The following is a 16,892-nucleotide window of genomic DNA, read 5'->3' on the forward strand; positions in this document are numbered from 1 at the left end:
AATACTGTCAGATTTGAGCTCTGAGTTTCACTGTACTACATTTAAAAAGAACAAAGAAAACACAACAAACTTCTGCAAAATGCAAAACCATTCCCTTAAAAGTAAATACTGCCTATTTGGTGCCTATCGTGTTTTTAAGTTGATGTATACAGAACCTGCAGCCGTATCTTTCCGGGTGCCTTGTGCAATCTGTCAGCTACGTGACCTGTATATGCTGCTTGTATGAGCAGAGCAGCCAGGCCTTGTACCACAAAGATGTTACAAATAGCTTCATGATGCCGTGGGTTGCTGTGAAAGAATATCAGCGTGTCTTGGATGAAAGAATTCCACACTCTGCCAGCATGTTCATCAGACCCAGAGTCATGATTTCCTGCTGTTTATCTGCTTTGTGTGTGTTTGTAGTTGTGTGTTTGTTTAGTTTTTTGGGTTGTTTTTTTTGCAGAGCTAAAAATAATAAGACCGCAGTAGCCAAACAGCTAACAAAGTCAGCATGTGATATGTCCCACGAGAACAAAACCTCATTATTTTTGTTCTTGCACCTAGATAACATTATCTACAGCGTAATTCATATCTGGCGTGAGTTCCCACTGTGTTTTTGTGCATTATTCATCCCCAGTTTCCCTGCAGAGATCTTAAGCATCTAGGACACCATTTTTAATCATTGCCATTACATGACATTACTGGAAAAAGTCCAATTACCTATGTGTGTCGAACCAGACTCCTGGGTGAAACAAGTGAGAGGATGATCATTAATCTTTGATTGCTAATTACCACGAATCATTTCTGCATCTCTCACTGTACAGCCTAGCACTGCGTTTGACTTGAGCTCACACAAGGCCATATAGAGCTGCACGGATATTTCCTCTAATTTTCCATGTCTCATACATGCCAGCTGAAAGTAACTGAGAGATGCGTTCATCAGTCTAATTGCCCCGCACTTCAAGTCAGTTTCTGCTAACAATGGTTCAGCAGTTTCTGCGGGGGTGTTTCTTTTTTCACTTTTTCCTCTCAGCTGTCACTGTTACCTAACCGTATATCCCCAGTAGTCATGATGGGAGAGGGAAAATGTCAATTTACTTTATCCATTGCTTCTGGGGGTGGTTGATGTTGTCTTGGAGTTCAAATATTTGGTAGATGATTGCATGATTGCTTGAGGACACATTTGTTTGCTTTGGTCTGTGACCACAGATGCACTAAAGCATAGGTGTCAAACTCTGGCCCGCGGGCCAGATTTGGCCCGCAGCCTAATTACATTTGGCCTGCGAAGCCATACCAAATTACTATTAGAGCTGGCCTACTGGTATTATACAGCTAATATATATATTGTTTAGTATTAAGCTTTGCTTGTTCCATATTCAGTTTTTCAGCAAAACGTGTTTGAGTCCATAAGAAAAGATTCATTCTTATATCTGGATGAATAAATATATTTCAATAAATATTAACGTTACCCCACGACTTTTGAATTTTGGCCCACTGTGTATTTGAGTTTGACACCCCTGCACTAAAGTATCAGCTGAAATCTGAAGGAGGCGTATCTGACTGAGAAACAGAGGGATACCAATTATCGGTTCATAACTTTTCAAACATATAACTGCTTATGTGCTTTTTTTTTTTTTTTTTAATCTGCAATTGGGACCATAATTTAGAAAATAAACATCATATTCTGTCCAATAAGATCTGAACTAGTGACTGGGATCATAAACCTACCAACAGGGTATTTACTGAAGTCACAGAGCTGTTTTCCCACAAACTGGGGCTTCTTTTTGCAAACACAGGAGTTGCCCCCATGGCCAATGGGAAAGAATGCAGGTTTGAGGCACTTCAGCATTCAATTTACTTTTCAGCTACATCCATCTTTTATACACAGTCACTGGTATTTACCTATGGCAGTTATACATTATTGTGAAGTATTACATTTGTGGCAGCTAAATGTTTAAGGGTGGTATACACTTCTCTGTTTTCCTAGAACAAATAATAAATAATAACAAAAACAACAAAAATTTAAAATAAATAAATAAAAAAAACTCTCAAAACACACACACACACACAAAATTAAAAGTTGTTTTTTAATTGATGCATCTCTTTCTGTGACCAGGTGTTATCTGGCTTGATCACTTCCAAAAGACGGTGATTGCTTAGAAAAATCAATATCTAATCTTGGAAATGTACCTTTGTGCCTGGAGAGCATTCAGTTGATCGAAACACTGACTGTAGCTTTTTATAGCTGTGAAGAATTTTCTTTTTGGTCCACACCTTAAAAAAGCTGAATTCATAAATTGTTAATTTGTCTCTTTTTTATCAATGCTGACAAGTGGCAACTTGTTGCAGATGAGAGACGTCCACAAGGAGTGGAGAGAGGCTAACGCTACTACCAAGCTTTGTTTGCTTTGTAACAATAAGGTAAGTGTTAAATTTTATCCTGAACTACGAATTTTTATCTAATCATGTGTTAAGAAATAAATATATATTCTTAATGTTTCTTTTCCTGCCTAAATCCAACAGCACAGTGTTTTAAAAGATTCCCAAATCATGCAATCCTGACCTGGAATCAGTATATAAGATGGAAGTGAGAATGTAACACTGTCATCCTAGGCCCTAGGATGATGTGTTGCACATTAGGGTGCCAAATACTGCCTTTGTGTGCAGATGGTGCTTGTTGAAGCACCATCTGCACACGGTAATAAATGTACTTTCTCCTGCAATATCACACACGTGATGATTCACTTTGCAGGACTGTCTACATTAGCAGGATGTGACAGGGACAACCTGATATCATGACAAAGAGTGTGGTCCTTCATGCTTAGCCTCTCCAAAGGGTCAAATGAACCTGCATGCAGGAGTTGCACTACCAGCAGGGGGAGGAAGGTTGATATAAGGTATAAAGATAACATAACATAAAGAAGAACTTTATTGTCATTGTAATTATACAACAAAATTTGTTTGGGTATGAAGGACATTCTATGTTTGAAAAAATTAAGCTAGGTCGCTTATATGTATTTACATGTAAATGTGTTAGTAATGTCTGTTTAAACACATTCCTGTGATTAGTTTAATCCTGGCTTGAAATAAAATGTCTCCCTCTGCTGGTACTGCAGCTTACTACAACTTCTGCATGTGTGTCCATTTCCCGCTTCGCCTCTTCAAAGAATGGTAAACCGGCATATCTATTACATGTTTTGACATGATCCTGGTTTGTAAGATAAGGGTCTCATGTCTCATTTGGGACTTTTGTTTTCTGCATTTTGTGTTTCATTAGAATTTTAGTTGTGGTTCATGCTGTTAGGATTAAGCACTGAAAACTATTCTGTAAGCTTTTGGCACTAGGTCTATAAAGAAATTATGGGTTCGGCTAAAATGCTTCAATATTTTACAACACTAAACCTGCAAAATGAAAAAAAATGGTTTAAGTGTAATAGCAGTGAGTGCTTCTGTATATCATGAGTTAATATTGAGCGCTGTCTCACTGTCACCCTAACCCAGAGCAGCACAACACTGATTGCAAAGGACACATTGTGCTCATCCGTGGGAGAGCTCCGACAAAACAGCAGCATTTGACATTCCAAGAATGAGACGGAGCTGGAATGTGTCGAAGAGTCTGGAATTCACTGGTGTTTATCCTTTTCTTCTGGAGCCAGGAAAAGACCTGCTTTCTAGAATCACACAAAAGTATAAATATAACATTGTTGGAATGTAAAAAGATACCACATTATATACTTTCCCATAAAATAAACACTAATCACAGAATAAACAAGGAGTAAATGACTTTGTGACCCATGCTGCCTCACTGGTTTATTTTGCACTGAGTATGATGCTTCCCAATGCTGCATTAGCAAAGCATGGGACTGAGAGACTGGACTACAGCTTTAAAAAGACATATCACAGTGGGGGGTACTGAGCTACCCTTAACCACAGCTTGTCTAACATACACATACTAATTATACTTAAAACTTGTTACAGTGTAGCTCTGCCAATTCACTGTAGTAGCTTTAACTTGTGAAAAAATACCCAGCTGGCTACAGAAGAAAGGTGATGTTTGATCCTCAGTGTGCAGATTATCTGAAATTTAATGTCTAACCTCCTCAGCATCAAAACCGAAGATCATGTCACTAAAAAAGAAACTCAAAAAAAATAAAGATTACCACTGAATGAATATGTTGAAAAATTTTAAAACAAACTTTGTTTCTTTCCTGAGTGATCATGAAGTAAAAAAAATTGGTACCTGACTTGTTGTTGTGTTTGATATACCATCTTTTGACTCACCTGAGCACTCAGAGTACTTTCTCCCAGTAATATCACTCACCAGTACAGCACCTTTATCTGTGCCTTTCTAACTGCCGCACTCTGTTGGAAGTATCGGGGGCAACTATCAGGTATCTTGCCCAAAGATACCTGGACAGGAGGACTCGGGGATCAATGCGACAACCTTCTAATTGTGGTCTACCCACTCTTCTATCTGAGTCACAGCTACCAACAAAGCAAATTAATGCCTGTGTTTTGTTTTCAAGTACAGGATTTCTTTTTAACTCTCTCAGGCTCAAATTCAGTTTTAGTTGCTAATGCACAACCAAGTCCTGCAGTGGTACTTCTAAGTAAAAAAAACACATAAAATATGTATGTGGGGTAATCAGGTTGTTAGTTTTTAATTGTTGCAAATCGGCAACGCCTGCCTCGAGAGGGTTAATAGCAAAAGCCAATTCAGTCATTTCAGCTGGTAAAAAAAAGGAAAAGGAAAAAAAAGTCAGATATGAAAAGCAGCTTTCAAATCACATTGGTATAAATTCAAGGACCTGCAGTTTCAAAAGTTGTGAGTGGTAATTCTGAACTGTTATCACTGTAAACCGCACTATTTGCAGCAAACAGCCATTAATGCTTCTAAGCATGTTTTCACTCCAAAATGTTTCACTTCAAAAACCCCCATATATGCACAAGGATTTATACAACCTCAAACTTCAATTAGTATGATAAAGTGACGGTGTCACGATGCAGCCAATTACTTGCTACGTAACATGCTGAAATGCTTCGTAGTCAACTAAAGATATAAAACATACGGTGAAAGTATCATCTCAATTATAACTTCATAGCTATTTCCTGAGGACTCCACCTTGTATTTACTGTGACGAGGACTCAATGTGACGATAGTTTGAAGGAATGAGGTTGATGTGGCGAAGCACCTGACCTTGAAATCAGACATCTAGTATCACTGTGAAAAAAGTCATTTTTTTGTATTCCACACACTCTGAAGCGCTTCATGAACAAGCTGCATTTGAAGTGGGCTTTGAAGTCAGCTTCATCTATTATGAATAAGGTGACATTTTTTCTGACGACAGCTCCCAATGTGCCTCTTAAGAGACAGCCAGTGAAACAGGCACATGGAGATAGATGAACACCATTATCTTAGAGCTGGAGTCCGACAGGGAGGTGGAGGATGGGGAAAAAAGGTACACAGGATGTATGGAATCAGACAGCAAGTCAAAAATGTTTATTATAGAACAGGATTCATAGTCGAGGCACTACCTCACATTTAGTATAGGCACTGAACTACTGCACTGGATTCACAGCAACTACTTGGTCTGAAAACCAAAGCCTGCCAGTCACATTTACTTTGGCTACAGCTACATGTACAGCACGTCAAATCAAGACACCCAAATAATGCTAAATGTTAAAGATATAGCAGCAAAATGATCATTTAGATTGAACAAAGATACACCCATAGTGCATGCAGAACAGGCGTGTGGTGCAAACTGTTATCGGTTGGTGTAATTCAACATGTAAATACTGGTAAACTATATATAAAAGAAGGTCTGAAAACTGAAGCCAGTATAGAAATGCCTTAAACCTGCATTTTTCCCCAATGGCCAGCAGGAGGCAGCAGCTTTGGTCGCCAGTTTCAAGTCATCCTAAATTCATAATTAAGTGTTTTCTGTAAATTTGAGTGAGAAAAGAAGATAAACAGGGCTCAATGGCTTGGCTTGACTTGTGATTAACAAGTCATTGACCAATGAATGTGTAACAACATTTGTGATACAAGAGCCAAAACCATATCTGCTCATATCACTGAATGGCTCCAACTTTTTAATTATTCTTTTTAGGCTTCATCATCAAAGCATGAATTAGGAATTCGGAATGGAAGAATAAAAGTCAAAGTAACTCTGGTTGTATTATTGTTCCTCTCAGAAAGATAGGAAAGCTTATTGTATGTAATCTGTCATTATTGAGTTATTAGCCAAAGTCATGCAGCTGTTAATAGGATGGATGGATTGTGCTCTAACCCATTGTTAATCCTTGTTATCATTTTTAAAACCCACTGATTTTATCTGGTGGTGTAAGAATGTGTCTGGCAGGCTTTGGTGAGGGGAGGCAGCCTTTCCCTTTGTACATCCACGATCCTATCAGCTAATTTAGCCTCGTACTTCTCTCAGCTCTTTAATACAATCTCATTCACTGTGTTTGTTATCCCAACCATTACTTTAAAACACATTGCAATGTTACATTGACCTATTACAGTGACAACAACAACCACAACAATGAATACCACCAAGATTACTTCATCATTATAACCAGAATTATAACAAGAAAAGTAATGCCAGCGTATGCCCTCTATCTTTCTGTGTGAGTGGTGAATGAAAAGGAAACACTCCTCCTCCTGTAAACAGGCAGTAGCCTAATCTTGTTTGATGTTAGAGGGATTATCAAGTAGAAGAAATAATTTCTTAATAACTTTGTACATGTGTGGTGCAGAATAAGCACCTAGCATTAGCTTTATCACAATACAACATGCTGCCTCTTGTGTGACACTTAACCCTCAAGTGACTAGCTATGGTTGTTTCTAATGTATCTAATAGGCTAACCCAGTCAGAGGTATGAGTCCAGTCAGAGTGAGCAAATCAATAAAATGTATGTTTGATATGAGTATCAATACCACTTTGTGTACAGTGGCACTAAAGCCAGAGAGCTGAGATTAGCATAAAGAGTAGAAACAAAGAGTGTCTGTCTTTAGTTTAACATTCTGAGACTCTTTTGTTTGACTCGTACCAGAACAGTAAGGTTCAAATACAGTTAGAGGTGACCTTAAACTATTACTTGGCAAAGGGCAGAAATATTATGGATAGAAATTATTTACAGTAAATGAATTACTATTTGTTAAAAAGTCAAATTAAATAAGCTTTCCTTTGCAGCCACCAATAATCGGAAAGGCCCAAGCTAGTCATTATCCCTGACCTCCAGTCTTTATGTTGAGCTAAGTTAGCCAACTCGAGCTCTAGCGTCTCATTTAAATATTAACTAATTAATGAACAGTTCTCTGAACTGTTAAACTATTAGCAACAGCCAATTTTAAATAAAATGTTATTTAATTCATTATAATTTACAATTATAAAACCAGTTACAGATTGTCCCCACTAGGTAATGAAAATGAAGTGATCTGTTTTCTAGTAAATGTTAAATTTTGGTTGAAATTGAGCAAGACACCAGGGCATGATTTCAAGTTTGACATTAGGAATTGATCTAAAATTTAATTTCTGGCAGTTAGGTCACTTGGCTTGACTCAAATCTGCGGGTTAAGTTAAATCCTTTCTAAAATGTGCTAAATGTGTTTTCATTTTATGTATATGTATATATATATGTATATGTATATATATATCATGCTACAACAGGCTGCCACTAGGACAGCACTAAGCGAGGCCTTATTTTTATAAACAATTCTCAAAAAAATTAAGGGAACACTCTTAACACAACAATTTTAAAAATTTAAATTTTTGGGAGCTCTCAAGGGGTTGATTTTGGTTTCCTCAGACCATTATTGATAAATTATAACCTTATGTCTACAGCGTGTTTGTTATCAACGCCAAGTACATCTGTAAAGAGTATTAATTTTATGAATATGTCATTCTCAGACACACATGCACACACACACATACATAATTATAATTATTGACAAAATATTTACAAAATAGTTACTCAAATATGAGACAAAGCATTTTTCATCATCTCGTCATCATCTGATGTGAGATCCCAGTGTTCCCTTAATTTTTTTAATGGCAACCATTTAAATGACTTGCTGGTTTCCAATATATCATTTTGACTGTTAACTTCAAAGCGTTTTTCATGCACTTGCATAATGAGACAAAGAATTTAATGTGTAAAATAGGGTGTGGCGGGGCATGGTTCATGACGCGGCTGCGGGGGAGGCAGACACACCTGAGCTCGAGAAGCTCATCACGCATCCCCTATTAAACTTGCCGGGACCCAACAAGTTTTCTTGTTGTTGTCATGTATGTGTGGCTGAAGAGCTGCAGCCGAGGATGTAAGAAACAAGCAACCATATAAAGAAGTGTGTTTAAGGGTGAATATGTGGTGCCATAGGGTAAACACTACTTATCAGCAGTCCTAAATGATTGCGCTGAATGTTATGGCTGGATTTGGATCAAATAACATCAATATGTTATAACTCGGTCAGTGAACCTGAATTAATAAAACAGTACTGTATATTATGATGTAAAATCTCTCTATTATATTTGTATTTTTACAGTTGTGACATTGAATTTAATTGTTGCTGAATTGGACTCATATCTGACTCTTGCTAGTGTTAGTGTCACTTGAGGGTGAAGCCATGTAAGTGCATAGTTTTTATGTATGGTGTGATTCTATGACTACATGTTTACACTGTCATTGTAAGTGTAAAGCAGTATAGCATAAACAAGGTTCTATTTAACTGTTGCACATTCCCACTTATGCCTGGGAGAGTGTAGAAAGCTTCCATCCCCACGTCTCGTCTTCTGTCTTATCACATTCAGTACATTCGGTAACTTTTAGTAGGCCTCCCAAATCACATTTGCAAATACAGAGCACATGGCAATACTGAGACCACAAAGCAGTTTACCAGGTTTTGTCAATCACTGTAGGGAAACAGCACAGTACAGGGAAAGAGAGAGAGAGATCAGAACAGGAGAGTGGATTCTGGGTTTGTGTTTCCCAAAATGTCTGTACAAACTAGTTTATACTTTGATGCCGAGCAGTGAAAATGACAGACGCACAGAAAGGCCAGTGGTCTCCGAGATGGTGACAGTAGAAGCATCTTGTTTCAGTCACAGAATGTTTTCTACATTTCGCTGAAACCCACTCAAGAAATTGAAGTACTCATAAAATAGCACTCATAACCTTTGTAGGCTTTTATATTCCAACAAACATAGTATCCTTGTCAGAAATATACAAAGTGTGCTTCTACACATCTCATCTGACCCACATGGTAAAAAATAAAGATATATATTTTTTAGTCTGTGTATGTCTATTAAAATATATTTTCAGCCCAAGCAAAGCTTTGCAAGAACACCAAACCAGTGACAAACACTTTGGGGAACCCAGCTCAGATCTGGACAACACTACAACACATCTGTCACCTCACGACCTCAATCCACAAGACAAACAACTGGAAGCCAAAATAATGAACAAATAGGAACAATTAACAACAAAAAAATACTCATATTTAATCTTGATCACTTAATCAAAGACATGTTTGTTTTTTCTTTCTTTCTTTTATTTTTGCTTTTTTGGGGTTTTATTTTGGGTTTTTTTGTTCAGCTCCAAAGACACAAAGAATAAAAATAACTCATGGCTATGCTATGCTAATGTAAAAGCGAACACATTTATGCTACCGGCGGGTGTTGACACTGTTCCCTGTTGCCCGGGCAACCGGGAATCCGTGCTGAAGCTGCCCGCACAACAAAAAAGAAAAGAGAAAAAAAGGAGAAGCTTTTCATTGCTGAAAAAACGACACAGTTCTGATTGGATTCAAACTGAAACACTCTAACTTAAGCATTTCCCACCCCTCGTCTTTGCACTGTGCTAAAAATGCACCCCTGTCGTTTTGTCCCAACCTGAGTCTGCTGGCCTTATTTTTGTGAAGCAAGGCACAAGGCTGCCTTTACCAAAACATGGCCCTGAATGTGTCGTGGAGAAGATGGTACATACTGTATCTGCAGTTTTAAGAGGTAAGGACACACAAGGCAACTTTTTATTTTTAATTTGTTGGGGGAGGGGCCCTGGGAGTCTCATTTGTTGCTTGAAAATGTTTTGCATTAGTTCCCTGTCAGCAGCGCTCTGTAGTGTAGGATGATTATTGTCATATGGTCGGGCACTTGGTTGCAAAATTGCTTCATGCCTCAGGTTCTGAAGATTTTTGAGCCATTTCGTGTAGACACTCTTATCAGTTAAAACCATATTAATGCTGCTGTCGTGAGAAGCAGGATCACAATACATTTTGACTTTCAACCTGTATTGCTAGAACACATTTACATAGACATTTACATATGCTTGTGCATCACTTGCTCATGGTCTTCTAAAACAAAACAGCACGTAATTAGCTGCTACCTGTACTGAAGCATCCTGATCTTTTGCTCTGTTTCTCAACCTGCTGTCAGACGCTGCAGATGGATCTTACTGCAGTGAGTACACAGCCTAGCACATACATCACATCAAGAGCCAGAGAGACAGACTTTCACGCCGAAGGACAAATTCTAGACTTACGAGACGTCTTCTCAGGAAATCCATCATACCATGTTAAGGTCAGAGAGATGAAGATTTTTTTTATTGTTATTATTAAAATGCCAGTAGAGACCGCAGGCCAAAAGAGAGAGCTAGCTCTAGAAAAGTCCCAGAATATCTCAGGAGACTGCAGTGTGGCAGGTAAACTGGATCCAATAGCTGCAGCGACAGAAAGCTTGCATTGTACAACCTCCAGAAAGCAATAATAGATGGTGAATGTGTCATGGTCTCAAAAAAAAGCTCACATGCACCTACACAGGCATAACAACAAGCATTCCCACAAGCAGATACACATGAACATGATTGTAGGACACCAAGCTGACTAAAAACCCTTAGCCCCTTTAATCTCTGCCTGACACTTGTTTTTATGAAACAAGTTTTAGCTTTGGATGTGTGGAGACCAAATCAGACACAAAAGGAGGGTGAAATTTGTAACTATTGAAAAAAAACCCATCAAATGCATGCTAATGTTGCTCAGTTGCCACTGGTAAAAAATGTACGTTTAAAAAATGAAAAAAGAACTACTGTAAGATTAGCAACTAAATAGCTATGAAATGTGAGCTTTCACTTGTAGAGGCAAACCCATCCTGGGTTCTGATTGTCCTTACTTTAAGATTTTCAGGTTCACATCTGCCTGTGGTGGAACACAAGCCCCTCCTGTGGTCTTCTTCCTGAGGCTTTTTCCCTATCTGAATTAGGGGTTTAAGGACACATGGTGACAAATACTGTACAGACTGTGAAGAGATATGATTTGTTAAACAAATGTTTGTTAAATTACGGTATGTAAGTACAATAAATTAGCTTTAGTTTTTTAAATAGGGGGTTCTTTCAGCAGATTGTCTTTCTGCTGTTTTCCACCTTCTTACCACATGCAGCAAACAGCTGTTTTCACATAAAAAGCACTGGTAGCTCCTCAAGAGCTCGTGCAGGTTGCCAGAAAAACGCCTCCAAATGTTGCTGTGTGTCAGCCGCCCCCAAGCTAAAGTACGAACCAAATTAACTCTGCTTATGTCCATTAACCATCACAGGGCCAGTCTCACTGTCAGTTCCTCTCAGTGGCATACTGTAGTATTACAATACGTACACATATGTTCCCTGAGCCTTGTTATGATTATTGTGTAAACTGTCAAGACAGCTAATTGTTACTTCTCCTACTGCAGCCATGAGCATGGGTGTGTAGTGAAAAAAGACAAAGAAGAAGTGTAAAAAGAAACTAACAGCTGGAGATATTTAAAAAAACAACTAACAAACAAGCGAGCCGGCCAATTTGACAAATTATGACCTAAATTTAAGCCAACCATATACTATGTGGGCAGATTACATGCATGTAAATATACACATTTTACCAATTCTACAAATTCTTCTATTCTACAAAGTCATTGTTCCAAAGACATCCACGATATGGCCAGGCATCCATACGGACAGAGTCCTGAAACAACCGAGCTGTTGAGAAAGAATGTCCAAACGTCCAAACAAATGTATCCAGACGGACTATGCATGCATTCACGCTTGCTTGGCTCTGTGTACAAGCAGGTGTGTGTGTGGTGTGTTTTCAGTGTGTGTGCACACATGCATATATGAGCTTCTGACTTGTACCTAACGTACTCAATTAGGTGCACACAGTGCAGCGCCTAAAATAACTGACTGTCAGCTGGCATCTCATCTGAGCCCCTGTGCCTGCAGTGCTCTCTCACAGCAATACATGTGTGAGTCTGTTAGCACGGTGCACCAGGGTGTGGGCCAGAAAACATATGAAGCAGGTGGAAAGACAATGAAGGAGACGTATGTGTGTGTGTTTGCATGTGTCTTAGTATGAATAAAAGCTTATTGTGGGGGCCAGAGACAGCTCTTTCTTCCTCTACTCCTGTGTGTCTCCAAGTTTTTCTGCGGATTAAGTCAATATTTCACTCATTTCAAATGGTCTGGATGTAAGTGATCAATATCATCTTTAAATGTTAAACCATGTCATTATAGTTGGTGGGTTATATAAAGTATTTTTGTGTATTAGTGTCTCTACTAATGTTAGCTAGTGCCATTATTTCTAGTGTCTTCACTACTGTTCCTGCCTACTATGGCTATAATAGAAAAGTTTATAAATTAGACCCGAGGTTAAAAATTCTCAGTACCAAACCTGCTAGGCCTTAAAAGAGTGCTGTGTTACAGTAAATGAATACAGTAAAAGCTGCTGACTGGATCTGTGTTTGCATATTCAGAAATGCCACCATTATGAGAGAACATGGTTCAGCAGAATACATAAAGACCAGCAGAGACTACATGCTGCACAGTGATTTCCTTTGCTTTCTTGCTCAAACTCTCTCCTCTCCGCAGGTCAGCGCATCTGTCACAAAACATTGTGTACTGCAGCTTTCTCCATTAACTCTTTAACGCAAAGCCTCACCTTTGCCCAAACAATCTAAAATCTGTCTTTTTCAGTGTGACTTGATGAGGTTACTGCATTGGTGGTGGCTTGGAAACGTTTGTAGCAGCTACAGATGTTGAAATCACGGCACTTACAGTAGATTCCAGTGAGACCAAGAATAATTGGAAACTACCAGTCCTAGAGCATAGTGGTCAGCCATTAATGTCCTTTCTTTTAAAACAGAAAGCATATAAGAGACGGGTGTTACCATTTTGAAATTATCTATTTGTGAACTATGTGTTAAGCCTAATCTTAGCCATTTTGGTAAAAGCTAAAATAATGGAGGGTGTTTTTGTTTTTCTTGTGTGCTTTGTTTTTTGAGTGGAGTTGGAAAGTATCAGCTAACAAACCTCTGCTAACTTGGTTAGCTTGGTTAGCCTGCTGCATTAGTAAATAATTTGTAATTCAAAATGACGTTAAATACAGTGATGATTTTGGTTTGTGAAAAAACAATTTTAAAACCAAATACTTAATGAAAAAACAGAGTTACCTTTAGTACACCCTAATGCTCAACAAAAGGATGTCAATCAGAGAGCCTCTCCCTTAATAATGAAGCCTTAATCTAACTCAGACTGGTGAGTTTAAAATTGGCCAACAGTAAAGCTGTCATTAAGCTATGTGTTCAAAATATCTTTCTTTTTGTACAAGGCTGTAACTATGTTTATTTCTGCTGTCTGGCATTTTAACATAGGACTCTATAGGGATTAAAACACCTTTGGCCATCAGAGGAGCTGCAGCTTCAGGCACTTTTAGGCTTCTTTTTAATTTGCCTTTTTTTGCGCAAAATATCTAGCTTGCTAGCTTGCTAGCAGACCTATGCCAGAACACACTAAAGGAAAGCCTTCAGTGGAAGGCCAACCAAGATCAGCATATAAGCAAACATATCATCCTTGCTGGCTATAAAGCCAGATTGCAAGTTAGCTAACAGATTGTAGGCTAGCTAATATTAGCCAGTGGTAAAAACACATTTACACATTATATTTGTACAGCTTTCTAACTATTTTGCCCAACACTGATAACTAAATACACTAATTATATTTTATGTAATCGATAATGCGAGAAGTAGCATATTTTATGTTTTTTAAGCAAACCCCCCCCCCCCCAAAAAAAATATTGTTTGGATCCTACTGAAAATGCAGACTAAGGGCAGAAAAAAGACGGTGCTGCAGAAACTTTCTGTGAACTTTTTCAGTTTTGTTTCCTCTGCAAGCCACAAACTTTTCAGTCTCCTTTCCTTTTAGCCACACAGACATGAATATTTTATATTCACAAGACAGATTTTTTTTTTTTGCCAGAAACACCTTTAAATAGACAACACTGACATCTATGTTCATGTGGCGAAGAAAAAACTATGATGATGTTAGCTCTGTCACGCCCAAACATATTTCAAATCACTTTTCTTTCCATAGAAAACCATGAAACTGTCCAACAATACTCATTCTTAAATACTGTATGGTTTTAACTAAATACATAAATGTCCTCACATGTTTATACCTAGAGAGTGATAAAACTGCTAGAATCATGATTGTAAAATCCTCTTCCCAGTGTATCTGCAATCTGACTGATATGAAGTAAAAATAAAAAATTAGGGTTATCTGGATGCTTCTGTGCAGCACATTTGAAAAGCCCTACATTTATTCTGCCATCAACTACATCTGCGTGGTACAATGTAAAGTAGCTCTGGAAGTGATTGCTGTGATGCACTGGTGGACAGATGTGAAGCATATTGAGGTGATAAGCTCAATCGCAGCCAGTTTTTCAACTGAAATGAAGGAAACACAGTGTCTGACTCAACATCCATCAGTGGTTGACTGATTGTAGAAAATAGATGGGCTTGCAGCTGCATGAGTTGCTCTTGGTGTGTGACACCAGGTCGTGGTTGCTTTACACGCATATACACAGAACAAAACAAACCAAACCAAAAAAGTGAGAAGCCAAAACAGTCATTTGTATTCTCAGAACCTCAACTGTCTAAAACTCAATATAGTGTTGTTTCTAAGGTCATAGAAAAGTGTCTGAGCTTGCTGTTGCAGCAGTAGGGGAGAGCAACAAAGAGATTCAGATATGGCCCTATGTTCCTTTATTATCCAGAAAAGTACCCTGCTTTTATTCAGAAAAATGCTCAACAGTTCAAAGGCGTGTTATTTCTTCAGACACGGTGTCTGTTTTTTTGCTCATTTTCTTCTTCCTTTGATTTCCCCAGAGTAAAAAAAAAAAAAAGAATTGTCAGTTTTCTGTCCTTGCCAGTCACAGCAGTCCACTTGTATGTCCTTAATCTTGTATTCATCCAGAGATGTCACAACCTGTCTCCGCAGCTCCTGTCAGAAAATGTTTGTCGAATGTGAAAAAGAGTTTCCCACAGCCCGGTGCACTAGACGAATCCATCAGCCGGACATAAAGGTAGAAGAGTACAAGCAGGATCTGTGGATCCATTTCATGTGTTTGTGTCTCTGTTCACGCACATGAAGAAAAATATCAGTGCCAGTTTGCACATATTCTTGCTCGTGTGTTCATGTGTGTCTTTGTGTCACACTGCTTCCTGCATGCACAGGGCCTCCACAGCATTACTGGGTCCCTGTGAAACTCCACCAATTACAAACAGCATGTTGGTCGCCTGCAGAAGAGCAGAGGAGCAGCGCGCGGTGGGCATGGGCGCCACGTACTCCCAGCGCCGCTTCACTGGGTTATAGCTCTCCACCGAGCCCAGCGGCGAGGGTTCATTGCCTGCAAAATGAAAAACAGACATATTAGAATGATGACAGTGATGCTTCATGTGGGGAAGTAGGACCATTCAGAGGCTGTATATTAACATCCACTGCCTGAACAGTCCAGACAATATTTCTTCAAATAAAAGACATATATAGAACATAAGGAGGTATTTAAACCTGGATACTTAATGTCAAAAGCTGACATGTTAATTTCGATGCAAATGCAGGTTTTAGGAGCTCCAGGGTTTGACTCTGAGAGGGGTGCAACAAAACTATATATATAAAAAAAACCAAGCCAGAGGGTTTATTTAAGAATGAAACTTTTATGTCACCTAAGACATGCTAGGTCTCAACCTGGATGCTGATTCCTCTTTCTGAGGCGCACTGTGATCTACTGCTTTTTCTCTTTCCCCCACTCTCCTCCTCTTATACATCAGGATGCACTGTTTTTTTCTGTTTCTATGGTGACCAGCATCACAGCAAGTTCGGAAATAATACGTTCTGGTGTTGTGTATGTGTGTGTGAGTGTGTATATCTAAGAAGAACTATCATCTTCATTTTGTTAAAAGAACTAAGTGATAATGCCGAGTCGGTCTTTTCAAAGCCCGTAGCCTCGCTCAGGCCGTGGTTCCTTCATCATCTGTAGAAGACACACTCATCACAGCTCACACACACACACACACACACACACACATGCACAGAAACATATTCCTTGTTGCTTTGGAGCTCAAAGGCTTCCTGTCATTTGTTTGATTCTCAACCCGCAGACGTCATGTCAGCGCTCCTCCTCCTCCCTTTGACCTTCACTCCTCATCATGACTGCCATTATTCTTCCCTGTTATCTCCTTTAACACCTTTTCCATTTTACATTACTAGTTCCTTTTTTAATTCTTCCCGGCCTCATTTTTCTTATTCTCATGCCTCATTTCTAATTCTTATCAAACGCTTAGAAACAGTCTTTCTTCAACTTTACGGCTCTTAACCCTGCTTGCGAGTCCTCCTCCACCTGCTCTGTTCATTATACTCTATTCTTTCTCCATCGAGTCCATTAAACCTCCTGTTCTCAGCTCTCCTGTTCTCATTTTGGCTTTTCTTTTTTCCGCTGCGAAGCCTCTCGTCTCAGATTCTCTTCCTTTCTTCTGTACCTGTCACCCCTCCAACCGTCAGCTTCAGTGCATTGTTCACCTCTCCTGTTTTCTTGTTCTTTGCCACTTCTTAAAATTGCT

General features: G+C 38.9%; 1 protein-coding gene across 3 annotated transcripts in view; it reads right to left on the reverse strand.

Annotated features, from left to right (window-relative positions):
- Positions 1 to 5,457: 5,457 nt before the first annotated feature.
- klhdc8b (kelch domain containing 8B) overlaps positions 5,458 to 16,892 on the reverse strand; it is a 272,795-nt gene continuing 261,360 nt past the window's right edge. For all 3 annotated transcript variants that reach the window (XM_082518063.1, XM_082518061.1, XM_082518062.1), the window contains exon 7: positions 5,458 to 15,682. In XM_082518063.1, the coding sequence (XP_082374189.1) occupies positions 15,486 to 15,682 (197 nt within the window). In that variant the 3' untranslated portion in view covers positions 5,458 to 15,485. The remainder of the gene's footprint in view (positions 15,683 to 16,892) is intronic.

Source organism: Aulonocara stuartgranti (assembly GCF_965226115.1).
Source record: "Aulonocara stuartgranti genome assembly, chromosome: 20".
NCBI lineage: Eukaryota > Metazoa > Chordata > Actinopteri > Cichliformes > Cichlidae > Aulonocara > Aulonocara stuartgranti.